This window comes from Muntiacus reevesi, chromosome 5, assembly GCF_963930625.1.
Source record: "Muntiacus reevesi chromosome 5, mMunRee1.1, whole genome shotgun sequence".
NCBI classification, from domain to species: domain Eukaryota; kingdom Metazoa; phylum Chordata; class Mammalia; order Artiodactyla; family Cervidae; genus Muntiacus; species Muntiacus reevesi.
The window spans coordinates 92,949,787-92,970,123 of record NC_089253.1 but is presented as its reverse complement, the minus strand read 5'-3'; the positions used below and the strand labels follow the sequence as shown (position 1 = coordinate 92,970,123).

General features: G+C 53.8%; 1 protein-coding gene across 3 annotated transcripts in view; it reads right to left on the bottom strand.

Annotated features, from left to right (window-relative positions):
* PLEKHG5 (pleckstrin homology and RhoGEF domain containing G5) overlaps positions 1-19,678 on the bottom strand; it is a 53,091-nt gene extending 33,413 nt beyond the window's left edge. For 2 of the 3 annotated variants that reach the window (XM_065935855.1, XM_065935854.1), the window contains exon 1: positions 19,560-19,678. In XM_065935855.1, coding sequence (XP_065791927.1) covers positions 19,560-19,626 — 67 coding nt within the window. In that variant the 5' untranslated portion in view covers positions 19,627-19,678. Of the gene's footprint in view, positions 1-1,852; positions 1,877-19,559 lie in introns of those variants that run through there. The other variant, XM_065935858.1, reaches the window with a different exon arrangement.
* Positions 19,679-20,337: the final 659 nt, after the last annotated feature.

The window sequence follows — 20,337 nt, the reverse complement described above, 5'->3', positions numbered from 1 at the left end:
GAAACAGCCCAGCTGCCCTTCTGGCCTCCGTGGGCTCTGCGGCTCCCCAGCCTCCTTGAGAAAGTCAGGGCCCCTCCGCCAGGCAGACCAGCCCACACGCCAGCATCCCCCACCCTCTATCTTAGTCACACGATGCCGTTTTCCCTTCTCCTCCAGCACGGTCTCCACCACAACTGGCCGACAGGGCGCCTGGGCAGAAGCCGGCCGGCAGACATGTTTTGTTTGGCCGAGCACAGTGCTTCAAAAGAATTTGACTTGGTTGCCAACTTTAAAAAGTCAGATTTCACATAAAAATCCAGATTTCTGGCTTCCATGGACAAACCAGAGGAGCCTGGCAGCTCCAGACCCGTATTGCTGACGGCTCCAGCGCCCCGGTCGTGTCTGCCTGAGACGGGCACACACCCTTCCACCCTCCACAGTCCCCACCACTCCCTGTTGCCTCACCTCGACCCCCTCCCTCTGTTACTCACTGGGGTTCCTGCGACGGAAATGAGCTTTTGACCCTGGCCCAGCCCTTCCCGGTTCTGTTCCTCTGCCCCTGCCACATCCTTCTCATCGCAGTCTGCTGTCTACTGACACCCTGCCCACTCTCGAAGGCCCAAGTCAAATACAGAGAACATTGGAAGGCCTCTGGAGCTCAGAACATTCAAATTCCAAATGAATCACTCCCTCTTCAATCCCACTGTCCTGGGATGGGCCTTTGAATTGACTTTGGACCTGTCTTCCCCACTGGACCACTCCAGAAACACCTGCCGATAGCGATGGTTCTAACCTTCCGGACACCCACAGGGCACTGTGTGCCTATCCCACACGGTCTTATTTCAGAGTCAGACCCTCTGCAGCATGGTCTAACCCTAAAAATCAGCCACTGGCCATTGCAACTACTAAGCGTGTGCAAAGGGGCTCGTCCAAACAGATGTGCTATGCATGTGAAATACACCACAGACACTAAAGCCTTAGTGCAAAAAGAAAAAGAATGTAAAATCTCATTGATGAGTTTTTTATACTGATTATATGTTGAAATGGTAACGTTTTTGGAGTTTATTAGGTTAAATAAAATGTGCTATTAGAATTATTTCACTTGCTTGGTTTTTTGTTTTTTGGTTTTTTTTTTGCTTTTTTATTTATATGTTTTATTTTCTTTATTTTTAGCTGTGCTGCACTGCTTGTGGGAACCCCAGCCCTCAGGAGTGAAAGTGTGGAGTCCTAACCACTGGGCCGCCAGGGAATTAATTCCCTGTTTTGTTTTTTTAAATATGACTAGTAAAAAAAATGTAAATGAAAGTGACTTCCCTGGTGTTCAGTGGTTAAGAATGTGCCTGCCAATTCAGGAAACATGGGGTCAATCCCTGGTCCAGGAAGATCTCACATGCCATGGGGCAGCTAACCCCATTCACCATAACTGCTGACCCAGAGCTCTGCAACTAGAGAAGCCAGCACACTTAAACGAAGTGCACACATGGCCAAAAAAAAAAAAAAAAAAGTAAATAATGAAAGTTCTAGGGGCTAGCACTTTTCTAAACAATTGAGAGAGGGAGGTTTGATGGTCATGCCCATTTTACAGGTGAAGAGACTGAAGCTCAGAGGGTTGGGCAACTTGCCCAAGGTCATGCAGCTTGTGAGAGATGAGCCTGGGACTTGAGCCTAGAACCATAAGACTCCAAGTTTGTATTCCTAACTATTAGGCCACACCACCCCTATAGTGCCCCCATGGTTCCCGGCACAGATATGGGCTTAGCACGTGTGAACTGATCTTCTCATTGTCACATAAGTGCTCCCTTTCCCAGTTGGCTCTGGGCTGAGACAAGTGTACAAGAAACCACCCTTGTCATTCCTCAGGGGAGCCCCTTACCTGTAAATCTCCATGACACCATGAACTCTTCTGTCTCAAGGAGACAGAGCTTTCCTACCCACCAGCTCCCAAGCCCGAGCCTGGCCAGGCAAAAGCTGCCCCTCCCAGGAAGCAGCTGTGGCCTTGAATGCCCCCTCCCACGCAAACCCAGCCCTCCTGGGAGCCTGTCTCTGGTTGGGCAGCTGCTGCGGGCTCGGCTAGAACTGAACCCCATCATCAGGGCAGCTTGCAGAAGGGCAAGATTTGACCCAAAGCTGCTCAAGAGCCAGAGGGGTGTGTCCTGAGCAAATGCCTGCTGATCTCAGGAGCCACCCACCTCTCCCAACCGAAGATACTGATCAGAGCATCACAGTGGCCTGGGAAAGAAATTTCCCCCTCCTAAAGTCCTATGTAGCATTGTGGGGTAGGCAGTCAGGTGGGGACCAGGTAGAGGAAGAAGCCTGGACCATGGCCTCTGATGCTGTTCCTGACTATAGCCCAGAACAAACAATGGCATCACCTCCTGAAAACAGAGACCCCCCATCCTCTACTCTGCCCACCCACATGCCTGGACTCAGTAAGAACACATGGGAGGACACACCAGAATTCCTTTCTGGGGCTACAGAAACTGTCCACACAGTTCCTGCACACAAGCCTGGGGCTGGCCAGCCACTTCCTGTGGCCGAAGCTGCTGTGGGCACCTGCACATTTGTCCACCACCACAGACTTCCTCCCCAAGGTCCTGGGAGGAACTGAGAGTGGCCAAGGGAGGAACAGGAGCAGGACTGCAGAAGCTGGTGTGAGATTCCAGTTCAAGGCAGTCACACTCCGTGCATAAGCTCCCCGCCACCCACCCCATCGCGGGGCTGAGCCGGAGCTGAGGCCCACCGCCCACCCCTGATGGGCTCAGGCCAGGCGCTGGCTGGCTGCAGAGGACAGAGCCCACACAGACAGCTGTGTGCCCAGCTCTCCCACCCGCCTGCCTCAGCTCACCCGTGAGGCCTGCTCACACGCTGTGACCCACCCACCATGTGCTGGGGCCACGAGGCAGGGGGTCATGACAGTGAATAGGGCCTGGTCCTGCGGTTCCAAGGCAGTGGACAGGAGTTGTAGCATTGTGGATCTGGACACCACCACTAAGCACCCCGCTGAGCGTTGACTACCCTTTCAGAGCAAAGGGGACTGCAGGCATCGTCCCTGCCTCTAAGAGGGGGCATGGAGATGCCGGTAGCCAAGGGAAGCCTTGGCATGGGGCATGTCTGCTCTAAATGCTAGCCATGGGACCCCAGAGATGGCCCTGGCTGGAGAGGCTGGGGGAAGGGGAGGGGGTTCACAGAAGTTGCTCCAGAGCCTGGAGGAGGGGTGAGGGCCCAACTGCTTGGTTGGCACTCTGCACTGACTGGGCCGAGAGACCCAATAAGAAATGGGGGATCTGGCCCCTGCTAGGCCTCCCCGGCTGGTGTCGGGGACTGGCTGCGTGGTCTCTGGCCAGACCTTGGCCACCTTCCCTGCCTCTGTGGATAGGAACCTGCCAGTTGAAGCAGGACAAGGGGACAGGACTCAGACTACACCCTGTGCCACTGCCCCTAACCCACACTCTGGTTCCTGAACGGCGCCCGGCTGGGTTGGAAGAGACAGGGAACTTTATTCCCAGCTGGCCCGAGCCTTCCCCTACAGTTCTCCTGCCTCCCCCTGCTCCACACTCTGCTCAGTATCACGGGCTCCTCCCTCCCAGCCCCCTGCACAGGTGCCTGTGATCCTGGGCCCCAGGTGGACACTCTGCCCACCCCACTCCCCCCAGAAGCCACATCCCCCTGTCCACTTTGGCCAATGGGACAGCTGGCCAAAGGGGGCTCCTCACAGACAGGACACCTGTTGTTTACACCCACCAGGCATCCCGTCTCCCCGCTGGGAGCAACACCGCCCTGCCTGCTGAAACTGCACCCTACATGGTCTCTGTCTGTGGTGGATCCCAGACCCACCCATCACATTCTGAGCCTTCTGGCTGCAGGGATGGGTCAGGGAAGGACCACGCCAGGCTGGGGAGTTGCTCCTAGGAAAGGTTTCCACTTCTCTGTCTGCAACCTGCGGAGTGGGGCAGAGCCTTGGGTCTGAGATGAGGCCAACAAGAGAAAAGGGCCAAGGCCTGAGACACCATGCCTTCCTGGCTTCTGCAGGCCAGACCTGGGCTCCCTTTGTCATGGGCACTGAATTGTCCCAACAGAATCAGAGGTGCCAGCCTGAGGCTGAACACTCTGCCAGGCTGCAATTAAATGGCCATGATAACAGCTGGCAGGACCTTGCTCTGCAGCGGGCAGCATTTGAAGGGCTCCATGTGTCACCACAGGTAGTCCCCTCAACAACCCCACGATGCCACAGGTATCATTGGTACCAAATTGATCTGGATAATGATACCTGTGGCATCGTAGGGTGCTGAACCCGCACCTTATCATTTGGGTGGTCATTTGGCGTGGTCCTTCCCTGACCCATCCCTGCGGCCAGAAGGCTCAGAATGTGATGGGTGGGCCTGGGATCTGCCATGGACAGATCATGTAGGGTGCGAGTTCAGCACCCCACGATGCCACAGGTATCATTATCCACATCAATTTGGCACCAAACAGGCCGTCAGGCTCAACATCCCCCACCACCTGTGCTGCCTTTCTTTCATGTGAAATCTTAGTTCCCTGACCAGGGATCAAACCCACGCCCCCTGCAGTGGAAGTGTGGAGTCTTAACCACTGGAGTGCCAGGAAGGTGCCATGTGCTGCCTCTTGAGGGGCTTAATCTCTCTATGCTTCTATTTCCTCACCCGCAATGAGGAAAATAGAAATGGCACATGTCCTGGATCTTGAACATGAATGTTCCAGAAAGACTGGTCCCACCACCGGCCCTGGATTGTGGAGGCAGAGTCCAGGCCTGAAGCCCAGCACCAGCCACTGCTGCCCCCAGCCCCAGCTGCCCTGCTTCCTAGCTGTGGGGCCCACGCTGCCCTCCCCGGCCTACTCTCTCTGCCTTGATGCCCCCCTGGATCCTCCAGCTCAGGCACCTCTCCTCTACCAGCAGCAGCTCTCAGGCGGGACCTGGTCCCACACTGTTGCTCAGTAAGTGACCGGCAGCAGCACATATATGGTGAGTGAGCCATAGGCTCTGGCCAGAGGGAGGCGGCCAGGTAGATCGGGTGTCCAAGCCCCATGAGCTCCCTCCTGGGAAAGTGGGCCTGCACCTACCCCCGAGGTCCTCGATGATGTCCAAGGTGGAGCTCCAGGAGAAGCGCTCCACAGCCCCCAGCTCCAGCTCGGCCAGGGCCCCAGGCAGGGCCTCCAGCTCGTAGGCACCCCGCTTCTTCCAGTAGAGAAACATCCTGAGAGCTGGGCAGGCCTCCCTGCCAGGCCTGTGCCCTCAGAGGCTGGGTACCCCAGGGCCCCGGGTCCCCGAGGCCTGGACACAGTGGGTGCAGGGACTGCAGAGGGCCTGCAGAGACCCTAGGGCTGGCCTCAGGGCCGGCGAGTGCGGCCCTCCCCGGGGAGGGGAGCATGCTGGGAGTGGCCGGGGGCCTCAGAGCTGACCAATGGCCAGGGCCCCAGCCCCACACAAAGCGCCTTTCTTCCCCTCCTACAGACATTTTACAAATTTCAACTTCCCGGCCCCCTCGGAGCCCCCACCAAGGGGATGGGCTGGCCGTCTGTGGACCGCAGAAGCCCGGAAAAGAGTCCGATTGTTCCATGATCTCTTTGCTAAGATAAGTTTTCAGAAGAGAAAAATGTGCTGCCCCAGGAGCAATTCCAGCCCCCCACCCCTGACCTCTGACCCCAGCCCCCAGCCCCAGCTGGACCCCACAGGATTGCTTAATGAGGAGTGGAAGCGCCCATGAGGTGCTGTGGAATGAGCCTAGAGTTGTTTTCAGCAGCCTGACTGGGCCCCCTCCCCAGGAAGCACAAGGCGTTTCCCAGCTTCCCTGAGCAAAGACTGGGGGAGGCCTTCAAGGGTCAGAAGGCACGAGCTGTGGGCCAGGCTGAGGCCCAGAATCAGCCCTTCCGGCTCTCACCAAGGGCTCTTCCCTCGCTGGGCTGACCAAGCTTCTCCAGCCTGCCACCTGCCCCTGCCTCCCTCTTCAGGCCGTGTCACCTACACTGATGGCAGGGCCATGCATGGAGCCTGGGCAGGCTGAATGGGTGCAAAGGAGTCCAGGCATCACCACGGCGTTTCACAGCCCCCGTCCAGTGAGCACAAGAGGTGGACGGAAGGGGTGGGGGCCAGGGCAGATGGAAGCGCTGGGGTGAAGGAGCTGGGTGGGGCAGAGCACAGATGAGGAAACTGGGACTCAGCTAGCAAGGAGCAGAACTTGAATTTGAACTCAGGACTATCTGGTTTCAAAGTCAACTCTAGGGGGACTTCCCTGGTGGTCCAGTGGCTAAGACTCCCTGTTCCCAATGAAGGGGCCCAGGTTCATTCCTGGTCAGGGAACTATATCCCACAAGCGGCAACTAAAAGTTCATATGCTGCAACCAAGACCTGGTGCAGCCAAGTAAATATCTTTATAAAAGCCAACTTGGGGGCCCAGACAGCCACCTGGGGGAGAAGCTCGGTGGTCAGAGAGCAAAGGGGTGGCCCCATGGGGATTCAGGCTGGATGTGGAAAGAGCACCTTGCTTAGCCTCCCAGCCAGCCTCTGCCACGTTGCTGAGCCCACTCTGTGTGACCCTGCTGTGGTTCCCCAACTTTCCAGGGTGCCAAAGGAGCTAGCCTGAGTGGGGGCAGAGATGGCTGCCCCCTGCCCAACCAAATACTTGGCAACAGAGAGGCACGAGGCCCAGGCAGGGGGTGTTGACAGCAAAAGACTCTACTTTCTGGGTGGTGGGGGGTCACCCCAGGGCTGTGGCGGGTGGGAGGGTGGTGGGGTAGCCGTCCAGGGAGCCTGCATACCCCCAGCTGAGGGATAAGGTGCCAAGAGGCAGCTCAAGTAATTCAAACCATATGCCTGCCTGCCCACCCGCCTCCTCCTCCGGCCCAGGGCCAGGACCAGACAAATGCAGCCGGGCCCTTTGGTCTGTAATCACTGGCTCCCACGAAGCCTGGGCCCACACGAGGTGGGGGGCACCCTGGCTCGTGTTTACAGGCGAGTGGCCAGCAGGGGGGTGCCAGACCGAGCTCGGGGGAGTCAGATGATTCTTCCCTGGCAGCCGTGGCTGGTCTCAGGGCCCACCAGGCAAAGGCCAGGCTTGCAGAGTGCAGAGTGGTCCCTGAGCAGTTACCCAGTCCAGACTCCCCTGCATCTTAGACCCAGAGGTGCTACTATATTTTGCTGTGTTTTCAAAACAGTGAGCTCCAAGGACATCGCACCCAGGGAGCCTGGGGAGATGTCTTCTGATCCTCAGTTTTGGGGTGAACACAAAGAGCCCCCCACAAAATGCATCCACCTGTGGAGGCCCAACTTGGGAGCTGCTGGTGCTCAGGCCCCGGGGCTGCAGAGATGAGATCTGGCTGCACCTCTCCCCCTCCCTGGGGCACCTACAGCCTCCTCCCAGATGTCCTCTCTGTCCTCAAACGTGCCTCCTGTTTCCCACCTCCCTGCCCTCGCTTGTACAGTCCTGCTGCCTGATGTCCTTTCCCGGTTCCCACGGGCATCGCCCACACTCCTCTTGTCCAGGCTAGAGGCCCCTATCCCCAGCTTGGCCCCCATCCTCCTTGTGCAGGAGAGCAAGAGGCACCCAGAGGCTCTGGGAAGACCCACCCAGGCTGATAAATGGGCTCCCACAGTGTCCCAGGGGGCCCACCAGCCCCCACCACCACCATGAGGCAGGTGTCAAAGGCAAGCGGACACATCTGGGCCTTTTACTGGGTCTGGGGAAAACCAGGAAACTGGATAGCGAGTAACCCTGCTTACAAACATGGGGAGGGGGCTCTTTACTGCTGGGATGTGCAGTCTGTCCTTCCCCCCCACCTTTTCTTTCCTTTTTGGCTGCACTGGGTCTCCGTTGCTTCATCCTCTAGTTGTGGCGAGCAGGAGTTATTCTTTTTTGCGGTACTCGGGCTTCTCATTGTGGTGGCTTCTCTTGTTATGGAGGCTCTAAGGGCACACGGGCTTCAGTAGTTGTGGCTCCCAGGCTCTAGAGTGCAGGCTCAGAAGCTGTGGTTCACAGGCTTGGTTGCACCGCACACAGCAGGTGGAATCTTCCTGGACCAGGGATCAAACCCGTGTCCACTGCATTGCAAGGTGGATTCTGTTTTTGCTTGTTTATATATGTATGTATGTGTATTGGCTGTATATATACATGTATATATGTGTATATATATGTACGTGATTGGCTGTGTTGGGTCTTGGTTGCTATTCGGGCTTTTCTGTAGCTGTGGCTAGCAGGGGCTACTCTCTAGTTGCAGTGAGAGTGCTTCTCACAGTGGTTGCTTCTCTTGTTTCCAAGTACAGGCTGTAGGGTGCATGATTCTATAGTTGCAGCACGTGGGCTCGGTTAGTGCAGCTCCCAGGCTCTAGAGCACCGGCTCTATAGTTGTTATGCAAGGGATTATTTGCTTAATGAATTGTGGGATCTGCCCAGACCAGGGATCAAACCTATGTCTCCTGCATTGGCATGCAGATTCTTTACCATTAGACTCCCAGGGAAGCCCATGTCTGTCTTGTACTCTGCTCTGTCCCCAGATGGGCAGAGTGATGAGAGTCACCATGGGCCTGATGCCATGCTAAACACAGTTCGCACATAATCTCCTTTAAGCCTTATGTCAGCCCCATGAGGCCTGTACTAATTAGCCCATGTCAGAGGTCATGGTTGAGGCCAGGGGCCATCCAGAGCTGGCAGGGGACAAATGGGGGTGAACTCCAGAGCTGGGCTCTCACCATGAGGTCGCAGTGCCAGGCCCTCAATGATGCAGTCATAGAAGGGCATAGAAGTCATAGAAGGGGCATCCTGTGCCCAGAGGGAGGCAAGATGGCCCTGAGCTGGAAGCCCACCATCCCACAGTCCCAGGTCCTTCTCTCTGCCTAGCTGTTCCTGGAAGCTCATGATCTCTGGACAGGGTGATCCCAGGGGACCCAGGACACCAATGGCTCATTCCCTCTACTTGCCTTGCCCCTCAGAGTGGGGAGCCTTGGTCCCAAGCAGGGAGACCCCAGAGATTTCTCCCTGTTGCAAAGAGCTCCCACCAGCCAGGGACCAGGGCTGTGACAGGCAGAGGATGGGGAGTTGGAAACCCGAGGCTGCTTCACCCAGTTCCTGGCAGCAGCCTTTGACATGGTGCGGGGGGCGGGGGGTGTCAAGGCCATGGCAAACCGCAGCTGTTTCCTTGAGAGCAGAAGTGCCACGTGAGGGCCTGGGCAGAGGGCCTCAGAGGCCCGCTGAGTAAGGGGCTGAAAGAGGAAGAGGAGCAGGTGGCCCGAGCTGGCCATCAACCCCCAGGCCTGCCGCCTCCCAGCCAGCCACAGTCGACAGAGAGCTTGGTCCTCGGGGACACCTTCCCTTCCTGAATTCACAGAGCAGGGGGTCCCTGGGTCCTCTAGATGCCCCTCCCTCTTCAGCCCTGGCTGACCCCATCCCACCAGGATAGTTGAGGGCAACTCCCTGAGGGCTGGACAGGTCCAAGGGTCCTGCCTCTGCCTCTCTGGCTGGGTAGCCCTGGGCATGACACTTGCTGAAGCTCAGTTTCCACATCTGTGAAAAGGAGTGAGGTGAGAAGCCACTCCCACACACTGTTGTCTCTAAAAGATCCCGCTCACATGGGGCTAAGCAGAGAACAAGAGCTTGCCCCCTGGGGATGAAGACCTGGGGGGTGGTCCCTGCATCCTGCCGTGAGGCCCTGCCCCTCCCCCTCACCAAGCAAGGTCCTGCCTGACCCTCTGCCGTCCCCTGAGGCCCCCAGGAGCAAGTGAGCACATCTTTCTTCCACCTTCCGGTGTGTGGGGAGGCCTGTCTGGACCCCCAGCACAGTCTGGGAGCAGCAGGTGAGGGGTGGGGTGGGGTTGGCCGCTAACAGCGCCGACACTGCCGGACGGTACCCGGCGCCAGCTGTAGGGCTTGCGTGAGAAGTGGCCTCACGGACTGTGCTGTGCTTAAGTGCTCCCAGGTCGGACTGCAGAGCCTGTTAGGAATTATGTCTGGCCGGCCAGCCAGAGGCCCGTTATATAACACAGCACGGGGCCGGCACTAGCCACCCCCAGCGCCCCAACTCCCCCGCTCCCCGCTGAGAGGAGGTGTGTCCCCAACCCCCACATAACACAGCAGATCTCCAGCTCCAGGTGAAGAGAACGGTCTGCTCCCACTTACCAGAGGCCCCTGCCAAGGACCCTCCAGGGCCAGAGCGGCTGGGTGAGTGGCTCCTCATGGGGCCGGGAGTGGCATGGAGACCATGCCCCCAGCAGCAGGCATGCACCTGCTGGAGCGATGAACAGTAGGGGGCTGGCACGAGTGGCACAGACAGAGTAAACCAACCCGAAGGCTGGATACATGGACCTGAAGCCTCAGCCACCTGTGAGTCCCTCAGTTTGGAAGGTGCTGAGCCCCGGCCCCAGGCTGTCTCCCCAGACACCTCTTCATAGCCTAAGACTGCCGCGTCCCGCCCCCAGCAGAGCAGGCTGCGCACACCATACCAGGAAGAGTCTGGCCCAGTGTGGGTCTCCCCCAAAACCTGCTGGGCCCACATAGCCCTTTCTCAAACTCTCGGGGGCCCCCAGGGCTGGGACAGAGACTTGTGAGCTTTCGGGGCATGACAGCTCCCAGGACGGGGTTTGCAGAGCCCGGGACTGAGGAGGGAAGGACCCTGTGGTGGGCTTCCGCTCCATTCCCAGGGTGGGCACCGTGGGCAGCTCCCCCGCAGCACACCCCATAGACAGGCTGTCCCAGCACTCAGTGCGTGGATGGTCAGCACTGCTGGGGGAGAGTCCTGCCAGCAGGAAGCCTTGGGCCAGGCAGGCAAGAGGGCCCTGTGGCCCCGGCCAGGAGCCTGTGCATCTTTCTCCCAGGCACTCTGACACGAACCCCCGGAAGCAGAGGCTCCCACTCGGTCAGGGACCCTGGCTCAGTCCTTGTTCTCCAGCCAGCAGCTGGGCAGACAAATTCCTCTGTGCGCCAGGCCCTGGACCCAGAGCCCTGGAGATGGATCTCCTTTAAGCCGCTTAGCGATGCTATCTTTGCGTTACCATCTCCCCATCATCCACAGCGGGAAGGGAGGCTCAAGAGGGCCTAGAGACCTGCCCGGGGTCAGCTGGGAAATGGGCGGGGGCTGCTGCCAGAGTCTCCTCACCACCACCTCCACCCTCTGCCACTGCTCCCACCAGGGTCAGAATAGTCAAGCTCCACGTGCTAGCAGGGTGCAGTCAATACATGGCCCTCCCCACCCATCATTGCCAGCACCCTGGACTGAGACACGGGGGCTCGGGGGGTCTTTTCCAGGGTCCTTCCCCTCCCCAGGTGCACCCTGCTTCGGGACTCTGGGAGGCCACTGATCACAGCCCTCCAAGAAAACGGGTCCCTTCCTGGGCTCTCTCGAGTGTGTGGGGGAGGCTGACAGCCAGACAAGAGGCCTCTCAGGCCCAGGCAACTCCCCAGAGGGAAGGGGTGGGAGGTCTAGCCACTGTCCAGCATCTGGCCTGACTGTCCTCATCCACCCATCTGCCCACCACAGCCTGGGGACAAGCACACCCCCAGGCTAGCTGGCCACGGACCAGCTGCCCACACTGTTCTCAGCTCTGCCTCTAGAATGCCCTGGCCCTCACGCAGGCCATCACCACTGTGTCTGGGCCCCCTGCCTCATTCTTGCCACTCCAAGTCAGCCTCCAGAATGCAGCCTGGCACCTGGCTGAGATCCCAGCTCCTGCTGGCTGTGTGACCTTGGGCAACTTGCTTAGCCTCTCTGGGCTTCAGTTCCCTCAGCTATCCAGTGACGGTACTCACAGGGCAGCTGTGGGGATTAAAATGACTTAGTCCAGAAGAGCAGCCTCCACAGTCAGAGGACAATGACCAAAAATCACAGCAAAAATACAAAGTAAATCTGAAAATATCTCTGCTTTGATTAAAAATTCACTCCCTACCATCTGTGGGACAAGGCCACTCTCCCTGGCATGGCCACTCACACCCTCCTGGACCTATCCGCACCCACTTCTGTCTGGTGGAGCCATCCCCCAGCCTCAGCCAGGCAACTCTTTGATCCAGCCTCTACTGCAGGTGACCACAGAGAAAGCTGCAGCCTGGATCTTTCTGCACTGGGAGCCCCTTGAAGCAGCTGTGTGTGTGTGTGTGTGTGTGTGTGTGTGTGTGTGTTAGTCCCTTAGTCATGTCTGACTCTTTGCAACCCTATGGGCTCCTTTGTCCATGGACTTCTCCAGGCAAGAATACTGGAGTGGATTGCCATTCCCTTCTCCAGGGGATCTTCCCAACCCAGGGATCAAACCCGGGTCTCCTGCACTGCAGGCAGATTCTTTTCTATCTGAGCCACCTCCCCTGAACACAGGACTGAGGCCAGCCTGGAACAGCGGGTGCCAGGGGATTGCTCATTGACTGAATGAGTTCATAACCAACCATTGCTCACAGGGTCAACTTCCGAATACCTCAAAACTCAGTCCAGTGAAGGTGGCCAGGAGGATCCCTGTGCAGTGGGCAGCCCACAGGCCTGAACACCCAGCCTGAGGTCAGACCTGGCCACCTCGTGGGGGGAGTAGAGACCCCGGCTAGACCCAGGCCCTGTCAGCTGGTACGCCAGGGTTTTCCCAGCTGGGAGCGGGCGGGGGGGACAAGGAGGAAATGGAGGCCTGCCTGTATCCCCAGGGCTGTCTGTGGCTATGGCAGGGTGGCCACATTCCAGTCTCGCTGCCAGCCGCTGGCCACTGCAGGCTTTCAAACCTGGCCAGACAGTCTGAGAGGCTGGGCCCTCTGGAGGGCCAAGTCTGTCCAAGGAACAAAGGCATTTGAGCCAGGCTCCCAACCACAGAAAAGACTGGCCAGACTTCCAGGACAGCTGGGATTTCAAAATATCTAACCCATTGTTGGAACGCTGATCCCAATGGTTAGAAACTATTGTTGCCATCCCCTTGGACATCCCTGCAGAGACCCAGGTTGCCTGGGATGGGTTTTGTCTCCCTGTTGGTCCACAGAGGCCAGGGACCTCTCCTTCCCATCAAGGCAAGGATGCAGGCCCAGCCTATAGACACAGTTTCTGGGCAGGGGGACTGCTGGCTATAATGGCTTACAGTGAATGCTGGTGCTCAAAGAGCCTCCTATTGGGCCTGGAAAGGGACTGCCTCAGTTCTGTTCATTTGTATTGCAAGAAAAATAGCTGCTAATGGACAAAGAGTGACCATGAGTGTGCATGTGCATCTGTGTGTGTGAGTGTATATGCACAATATTGTAGATACTCCTCTCTGAGGAAGGTGAGTTGGAACAGAGACTGGAGTGATGTGAAGGAGCTAGTCATGCAGATATCTGAGAAAACAGCAAATGCAAAGGCCCTGGGGAAAGGACATATAATGTGCTGAAGTTAAGGTGACCAAGGTCCACTTCATCTTGCCCAGACTAAGAGGAGTCCAAGGACACAGGACTTTCAGGGGTTTTCTATTTTAGTAATATTTATTTATTTATTCATTTGGCTGTGCTGAGTCTCAATTGCAGCATGTGGGATCTAGTTCTCTGACCAGGGATGGAACCTGGGCCCCTTGCATTAGGAGCACAGAACCTTAGCCACTGGACCACCAGGCAGGGAGATCTCAAGGATTCTAGTTTTAAAACCAGGATATATTGGTCACCCAAAGTGAAAACAGTGACAGATTTTATCTTCTGCAGATCCAAAATCACTGTGGACTGTGACAGCAGCTATGACATTAAAAGATGCTTTCTCCTTGGAAGACAAGCTATGACAAACCTAGACAGTGTATTAAAAAGCAGAGTTATCACTTTGCCAACAAAGATCCATATAGTCAAAGCTCTGCTTTCTCCAGTAGTCATGAATGGATATGAGAATTGGACCATAAAGAAGGCTGAGCGCCGAAGAACTGATGCTTTCAAACTGTGGTGCTGGAGAAGACTTTGAGTCCCTTGGACAGCAAGGAGGTCAAACCAGTCAATCATAAAGGAAGTCAACCCTGTGTATTCATTGGAAGGACTGATGCTGAAGCTGAACTTCCAATACTTTGACCACCTGATGCCAAGAGCCGACTCATTGGAAAAGACCTTGATGCTGGGAAAGATTGAAGGCAGGAGGAAAAGGTGGTGACAGAAGAGGAGATGGTTGGATGGCATCACTGACTCAATGGACATGAGTTTCAGAAAACTCCAATAGTGAAGGACAGGGAAGCCTGGTGTGCTGCAGTCCATGGGATCACAAAGACCCAGACACAATTGAGCGACTGAAAACAACAAAGCAAGAGGGTATGTGTGACTGGAGCAGGGTCAGCAGGAGGAGGAAATTAAGTCAGAGAGGCGACAAGGGCATCAAATCCCAGAGGGGATTGTGAGGACTTTGACTTTGATTCTGAGGGAAATGGGAACCATCAGAGTTTGTTAGCAGAGGAGGAACATGATCTGACTGAAATTTTAAGAGGCTATCATCACCGAGGTAATCATGGATGAAATGCCAGGAGCTTAGGAACATGAAGGGATTCCAGGAGGGCACAGGGAACTTCCTCTGTGGCTCTGGGTTGGCCACAGAAAGCCTCTGCCCTACTTCACCATGAATCTAACAAACTTCAGCTTCTTGTGCTTTAAAAGAAAACCATGGGGTTTCCCTGGTGGTCCAGTGGTTAAGAATCGACCTGCCAGTGCAGGAGATGTGGGTTCAATCCCTGGTCTGGGAACTAAGATCTCACATACCTTGGAGAACCTAAGCCTGTTCACCACAGCTACTGAGCCACAACAAAAGAAGCTACCTCAATGAGAAGCCCACTCACTGCAAGTAGAGTAACCCCTGCTCACCACAACTAGAGAACGACCACACAGCAACCAAGACCCACTGCAGCCAAAGTAAATGAAGTAAATTAATTAATTAATTTAAAATTTTTAATTTATTTATTTGGCTGTGCCAGGCATTAGTTGTTACAAACGTGATCTTCAATCTTTGATGCAGCGTGTGGGGTCTTTAGTTGTGCCATGTGGGATCTAGTTCCCTGACCAGGAATTGAACCCAGACCCCCTGTACTAGGAGTGCAGAGTCTTAGCCACTGGACCACCAGGGAAGTTCCAATTAATTAATTAATTTTTTTTTTAAAAAGATCCCATGTGCTGCAACAAAGATCCCGCGTGCCGCAACCAAGACCCCCAAATAAAGTAAATATCACATCATGGTTTCAGAAGCAACAGGTATAAAGAGACAATCTACTAAATGCTTTGAACATTCAGATCCTTCAGTGGGGACTCTGCTTCCTACAATGCTGGATTAGGTAAATTAGATCAGCCTTCCCACTTGGAACAACCAAAACTGCTGTATGAAAAAATTTTCTTTAATCTTTTTTTTTTTTCTTTAATCTTAAAAACATCAAACCACACAAAACACAAAAGAGGAGTATCTAGGAAGGTAAATAGATGGTTTTGCACTCAGGGTTTTCATGCATTCTGAAGAAAGAGGTGAGAGACAGTTTTACTTCTAAAGGCTTTGTGGAGCTAGGGGGAAAAGCTCAAAGTCCAGCGAACCTCAGATCTGAGCTTGGGTCAAGGTCATCCCAGAACAATATGTCTCCAGGTGTATGACAGAAGCATGTGAACATCCTATATCATCCTAGGCCTCAAATTTTTCTTGCAAATAATTTTTAAAATGCAATGTCTAACACAGTCAAAGATAACTAGGCACACAAGTAACTAAGATCCTATGTTTGAAAACCAACAGAAACAGATCCACAAAAACTTGAGGTACTATAGTTATCAGATGCAGATTCACATGCCTCCTCAGAGCTCTGCAAAACCCTGGATGATAGACACTGCTGTTGTTGCCACTTTGAAGATAATGAAATTAAAGTTCAGAATGCTAGACTTGCCTACAGTCACCCAGATAGTAAGTAGGAGAGCTGTGATTCAATACAGGTCAGTTGCTTCTGTAATCTATGCTGTTAAAAACTTACTACTAAGAGGGTCCTTAGGAGGACCATGATGGCATCACTGACTCAATGAGCATGAGTTTGAGCAAACTCCGGGAGATAGTGAAGGACAGGGAGGCTTGGTGTGCTGCAGGCCATGAGGTTCACGAACTCAACTTAGTGGCTAAATAACAGGAGGATCATGGAGTGCCCTTGATGCCCCCCACCTGTGGAAGTTTCAGAGGCATGATGTCAGAGCCTGCAGCTGTCCTTGTCCTTCAGCCAAGAGCCACAGCATTTCAGTAATGGGAGTGGACAAAGAAGAGAAGTGCCTGAGACCATGTAAGGGGACACCCATCCAGCCACCCACCCTCATGTGTCAGGGATAGGCTCGGGACAGATGATGACCAGACATAGAAAGCACATGAAGGACTGAAATACTCTGCTCCTGGGGGATAAATGACTTTCTGGAAGACAACCTGGAACTAGCCATTAAAAAGCAAAATGTCCAGCACAGCCAATAAATAAAATTATTTTTTAAAAATGTAAAATGTTAATCCTCTTCCCCCAGAAATGTATTCTGTAGATACTCTTCCACAAGTCCACAGGTATAAGGATGCTCATTACATCACTTACAGGAGTGAAAAACTGGAAACAGCCCCAAATGTCCACTCATAGAGGGTCAGTTTAAAAATTAAGTATATCAATACATATCAATATCATGGAGCCACTAAAAAGAATGAGGTAGACTTTTATATACTGCAGTTTTTAATGTCCAAAATATAGTATTAATTGGAAAAAGCAATTGCATATTTTCCTCAATTTCAAGTCAACATTTTTACATACATGTGCATATTTAGGTATGTGCGCTATGTAAATATTCAGAGAAAAAATCTGAAATACAATTGGAAATAACAGAAAATCAGAACTTATAGCTTCATTATTTATGTACTGTTTGAGAATTTTATAATGAAAATATATTACTTGTATAAGCAGAACAAGGCTTCCCTGTTACACTCTCTTTACCATCTGGTGACTCAGATGGTAAAGAGTCTGTCTGCAATGCAGGGGAGCGGGGTTCAATCCCTGGGTCAGGAAGATCCGCTGGAGAAGGGAATGGCAACCCACTCCAGTATTCTTGTCTGGAGAAGTCCATGGACAGAGGAGCCTGGTGGGCTACACCCCATGGGGTTGCAAAGAGATGGACAGGACCAAGAGACTAACACGCACACAGGCAGAACAAAGTTTACACACATACATATGTGTGTGCATATGTGCATGTATGTACTTTTTAGATTTATATGCTAACTTAAGCGGTTTAAATGACCACCTTTCACTTGCATTATTCCAAAAGTGTTAGTTGCTCAGTCGTGTCCAACTCTTCGTGACCTCATGGACTGTATAGCCTGCCAGGCTCCTCTGTCCATGGAATTCTCCAGGCAAGACTACTGGAGTGGGTAGCCATTCCCTTCTCCAGGGGATCTTCCCAACCCAGGGATCGAACCTGGGTCTCTTGCAATGCAGGCAGATTCTTTACCATTTGAGCCACCATGAAGCCTCCTGATTCTTTCTCATATTCTCCTCCTCATACTCCCCCAAATCCACTCTCCAAACTGCTATCAAAAAGGATTTTCTAAATTGCAAGTCTGAAAATGCTACCTACTCTGCAATTATAAAAATGCTTAAATGCTCATCACCCCCAAGGATGAAATCTGAATTCTGTAAGATGCTCGACCATCCTCTCTCTGGATCAAGCACCATTTCTTTATACTCCCCCCTTCCCACAGCACCCACAAGAACCCACCCACTGCTCAGTCTTTCCAATGTGTGTCCCAATCATACTGCACAAAATGCCATTTCTAGCTCCTGCTTTTCTCTCTTCCTGAAATCAAACCTTTCTACCCATAGTCTTTACCCAGTTGATTCCACTGTATCCTTTTGCTGATGCTATTCCTTAAAAAAATCCCCCAGATGGGTGTTACAAGAGGAACCTCTCTTATGTATGAACCCATTACCCCACAGTAACATCACTCTGTTTAACACACATCAAACTGCTTTTCAATTTCCTGTTTTCCTGTCCTTGGCACACAGTGGTAGGATCCTAAAAGGACGGGCATTTATCTTGCTCACCACCACCAGCTCAGCCCCTGGCACAATGCCCAACAATTAATACAAGTTCAGTAAATATTACACCAAAGCTTGTTTAACTCTAAAACTTGGAAATATGGCAAAAGCATAACTAGTGGTCCTTTGTTTTTTTCCCCCTTCTTTGGCCACACCACATGGCCTGCAGGATCTGACTTCCCCAACCAGGGCTCAAACCCACACCCCTAGCAGTGAAAATGCAGAATCGTAGTCACTGAACCGCCAGGAAATTCACACCAGTTGTCCTTCAATATCAAAAACAAATCAGTAAAGGGCTTAAAGACATAATCAGGGACTTCCCTGGAGGTCCAGTGGTTATGACTCCAAGCTTCCACTATTGAGGATCTGGTTCAATCCCTGGTTCGATCAGGAAACTAAGATCCCACTAACCTCATGGTGTGGCCAAAAAAATTATTAATTAATTTAAAAGACACAAACAAACTGAAGCAGCAGGGGTGGGCCATTCTCTGGTGTCCATGTGGCAGCCATGATTTGGGGCTGTAGCCCACATCTCACACAAGCCTGGAAACAATCTCCCCTGCAGTGAGTGAGCCATGATGGACCTTGAGTGAACTGGACATGGGTCACTGGAGGCTCATATATTAGTGTGAAAGGCACCTGTCCATTTGACTCTCTGGCCATTCCCAGTGGAGACCCCAGCGTGGTAGGTAAGTTTCTCATGGGTGTATGAGCCAGAGGAAGACTACGTCAGCAGTGCAGACCCTTCCCAGGGAGGGGACGGCCCTGCAGGGAGGTCAAGTGGGTGCTCAGAGTTCTGTGTGACTCACTGTCTGCTTCCTAAATCTGTCTTGGTCCAGCCACGGGGAAGGGGAGGGGGTGGTGGGCAGACAAAGGTCGGAATGAGGGCTCTTCTGTGAGTGCTAAGAGGCCAGCAGCTAACACACCTTCAAGCCATTTTCTCTGGCCGGGAACAGGGTGTTTCCCAGGCCAGGGCTCTGACGGTGGGTTGCTGGAAGCCTATTTGAGTCCACGCACGCCATTCCTGATCCCCCATTGCCAAAATGCGTCATGGCGTGCATCAGAAGTGAACTTACAAATATCAATGGTTTTGGAGGAATGTCTCAGTCCTACAAAGCTACAGTTGGGAACCTGCTCCTGGCTGTCCTGCCACTGGGGACCCAGCTTTCATACACAAAACTGAAGGTTTGAAAGTCTGGGGGCTGCTTTCTCACCCACCTTCTACCTCCCAGAAGAGGAAGCTGGAGAGCCTCCCCCACCGCAGGCCCTCCCAGCCCCCCTCCTTAGCAGCTGCCGGTGGAGCAGCTCTTCACACAGGACCCTGTTCTTTCTTCTTTCAGGGGTCGGATGGCTGAAACCGAAAGCCTCCTTTCCCTGCACCTAAGTCAGAGCTGATGGCCAACCCTGCCTTCCAGGCTCTCAGTTCATTAAATCACCCCTTAGGACAGAATGTGCGCCGAGCCTGCAGGAAGGGTTCTCAAATGGTCCAGGCGAATTCTGCAAGTGAGGGGCCGTAACCAAGTCCTTCCAAAACCCACCAAATCCCCTTTTCTCGCTCCTCTTCAACCCTCCTTTCTGAACCAGAAGAAGAAATTATACTCACCGGTTCCCGAATGGAGGCTGAGCCAGCTGTGCGGTGGAGACCCGTGTTTTGTCAGGACAGAATTCATGTTTGACCTCGGGTGGTGGCACCTTGCCTGGCCCTTGAGCCACGTGCTAGACCCACAGTCTCCGTCCCTCTCTGCCCGGCTGCAGTCCCAACCCTGGAGGGCTTCTCCTCAACTCAGCCCCGATCTTAATTTCTCCAGCTGAGTCGTCTGCACAGAAAACCACTGAGCTCTCAGCCCTGCCAATCTGCCTCTCCTCCGACTCAGGCCCCCCGGGCGCTGTATGGTTTAACGTGTGGACTTGGTGGCTGGGGTTTGCACCGTGTTTTCTTGCTGGCGGTTTTCTCTCCTTGGACTTTCCATCCCCAAGTACCCATATGCTCCCTGGAACGCACTTCTCACTCTGCTGGCTGCCTCCGCGGGGGCCTTCCCTTCTTTCCAGGAAGGCAGTGCCACGAAGACCCTTCCCGGCTGGACTCCTTAGCGGGGAGGAAGGCCTGAAAGTTCGTGGCTTTTCCCTGCCTGGCCGACATTCACAGCCCAGAGACCAGCCCCGAAGCATTAGAAACACCCCAGGCACAGTCTACTGAGCGCCACAGCAGCATCCGGGCCAGTCACCATGGCAACCCTTGGCTTCCCAGCCCAATACATTGTCTGCCCAACTCGACTCTGTTAGCTGATTCCCAAAACTGCTTACTCAGCTCCCAGGATCTCCAGATTGGACCCGCTGCCCCTCAACTCCAAGTGTGGCTCCTTTCAGATTGCTCCCTCACC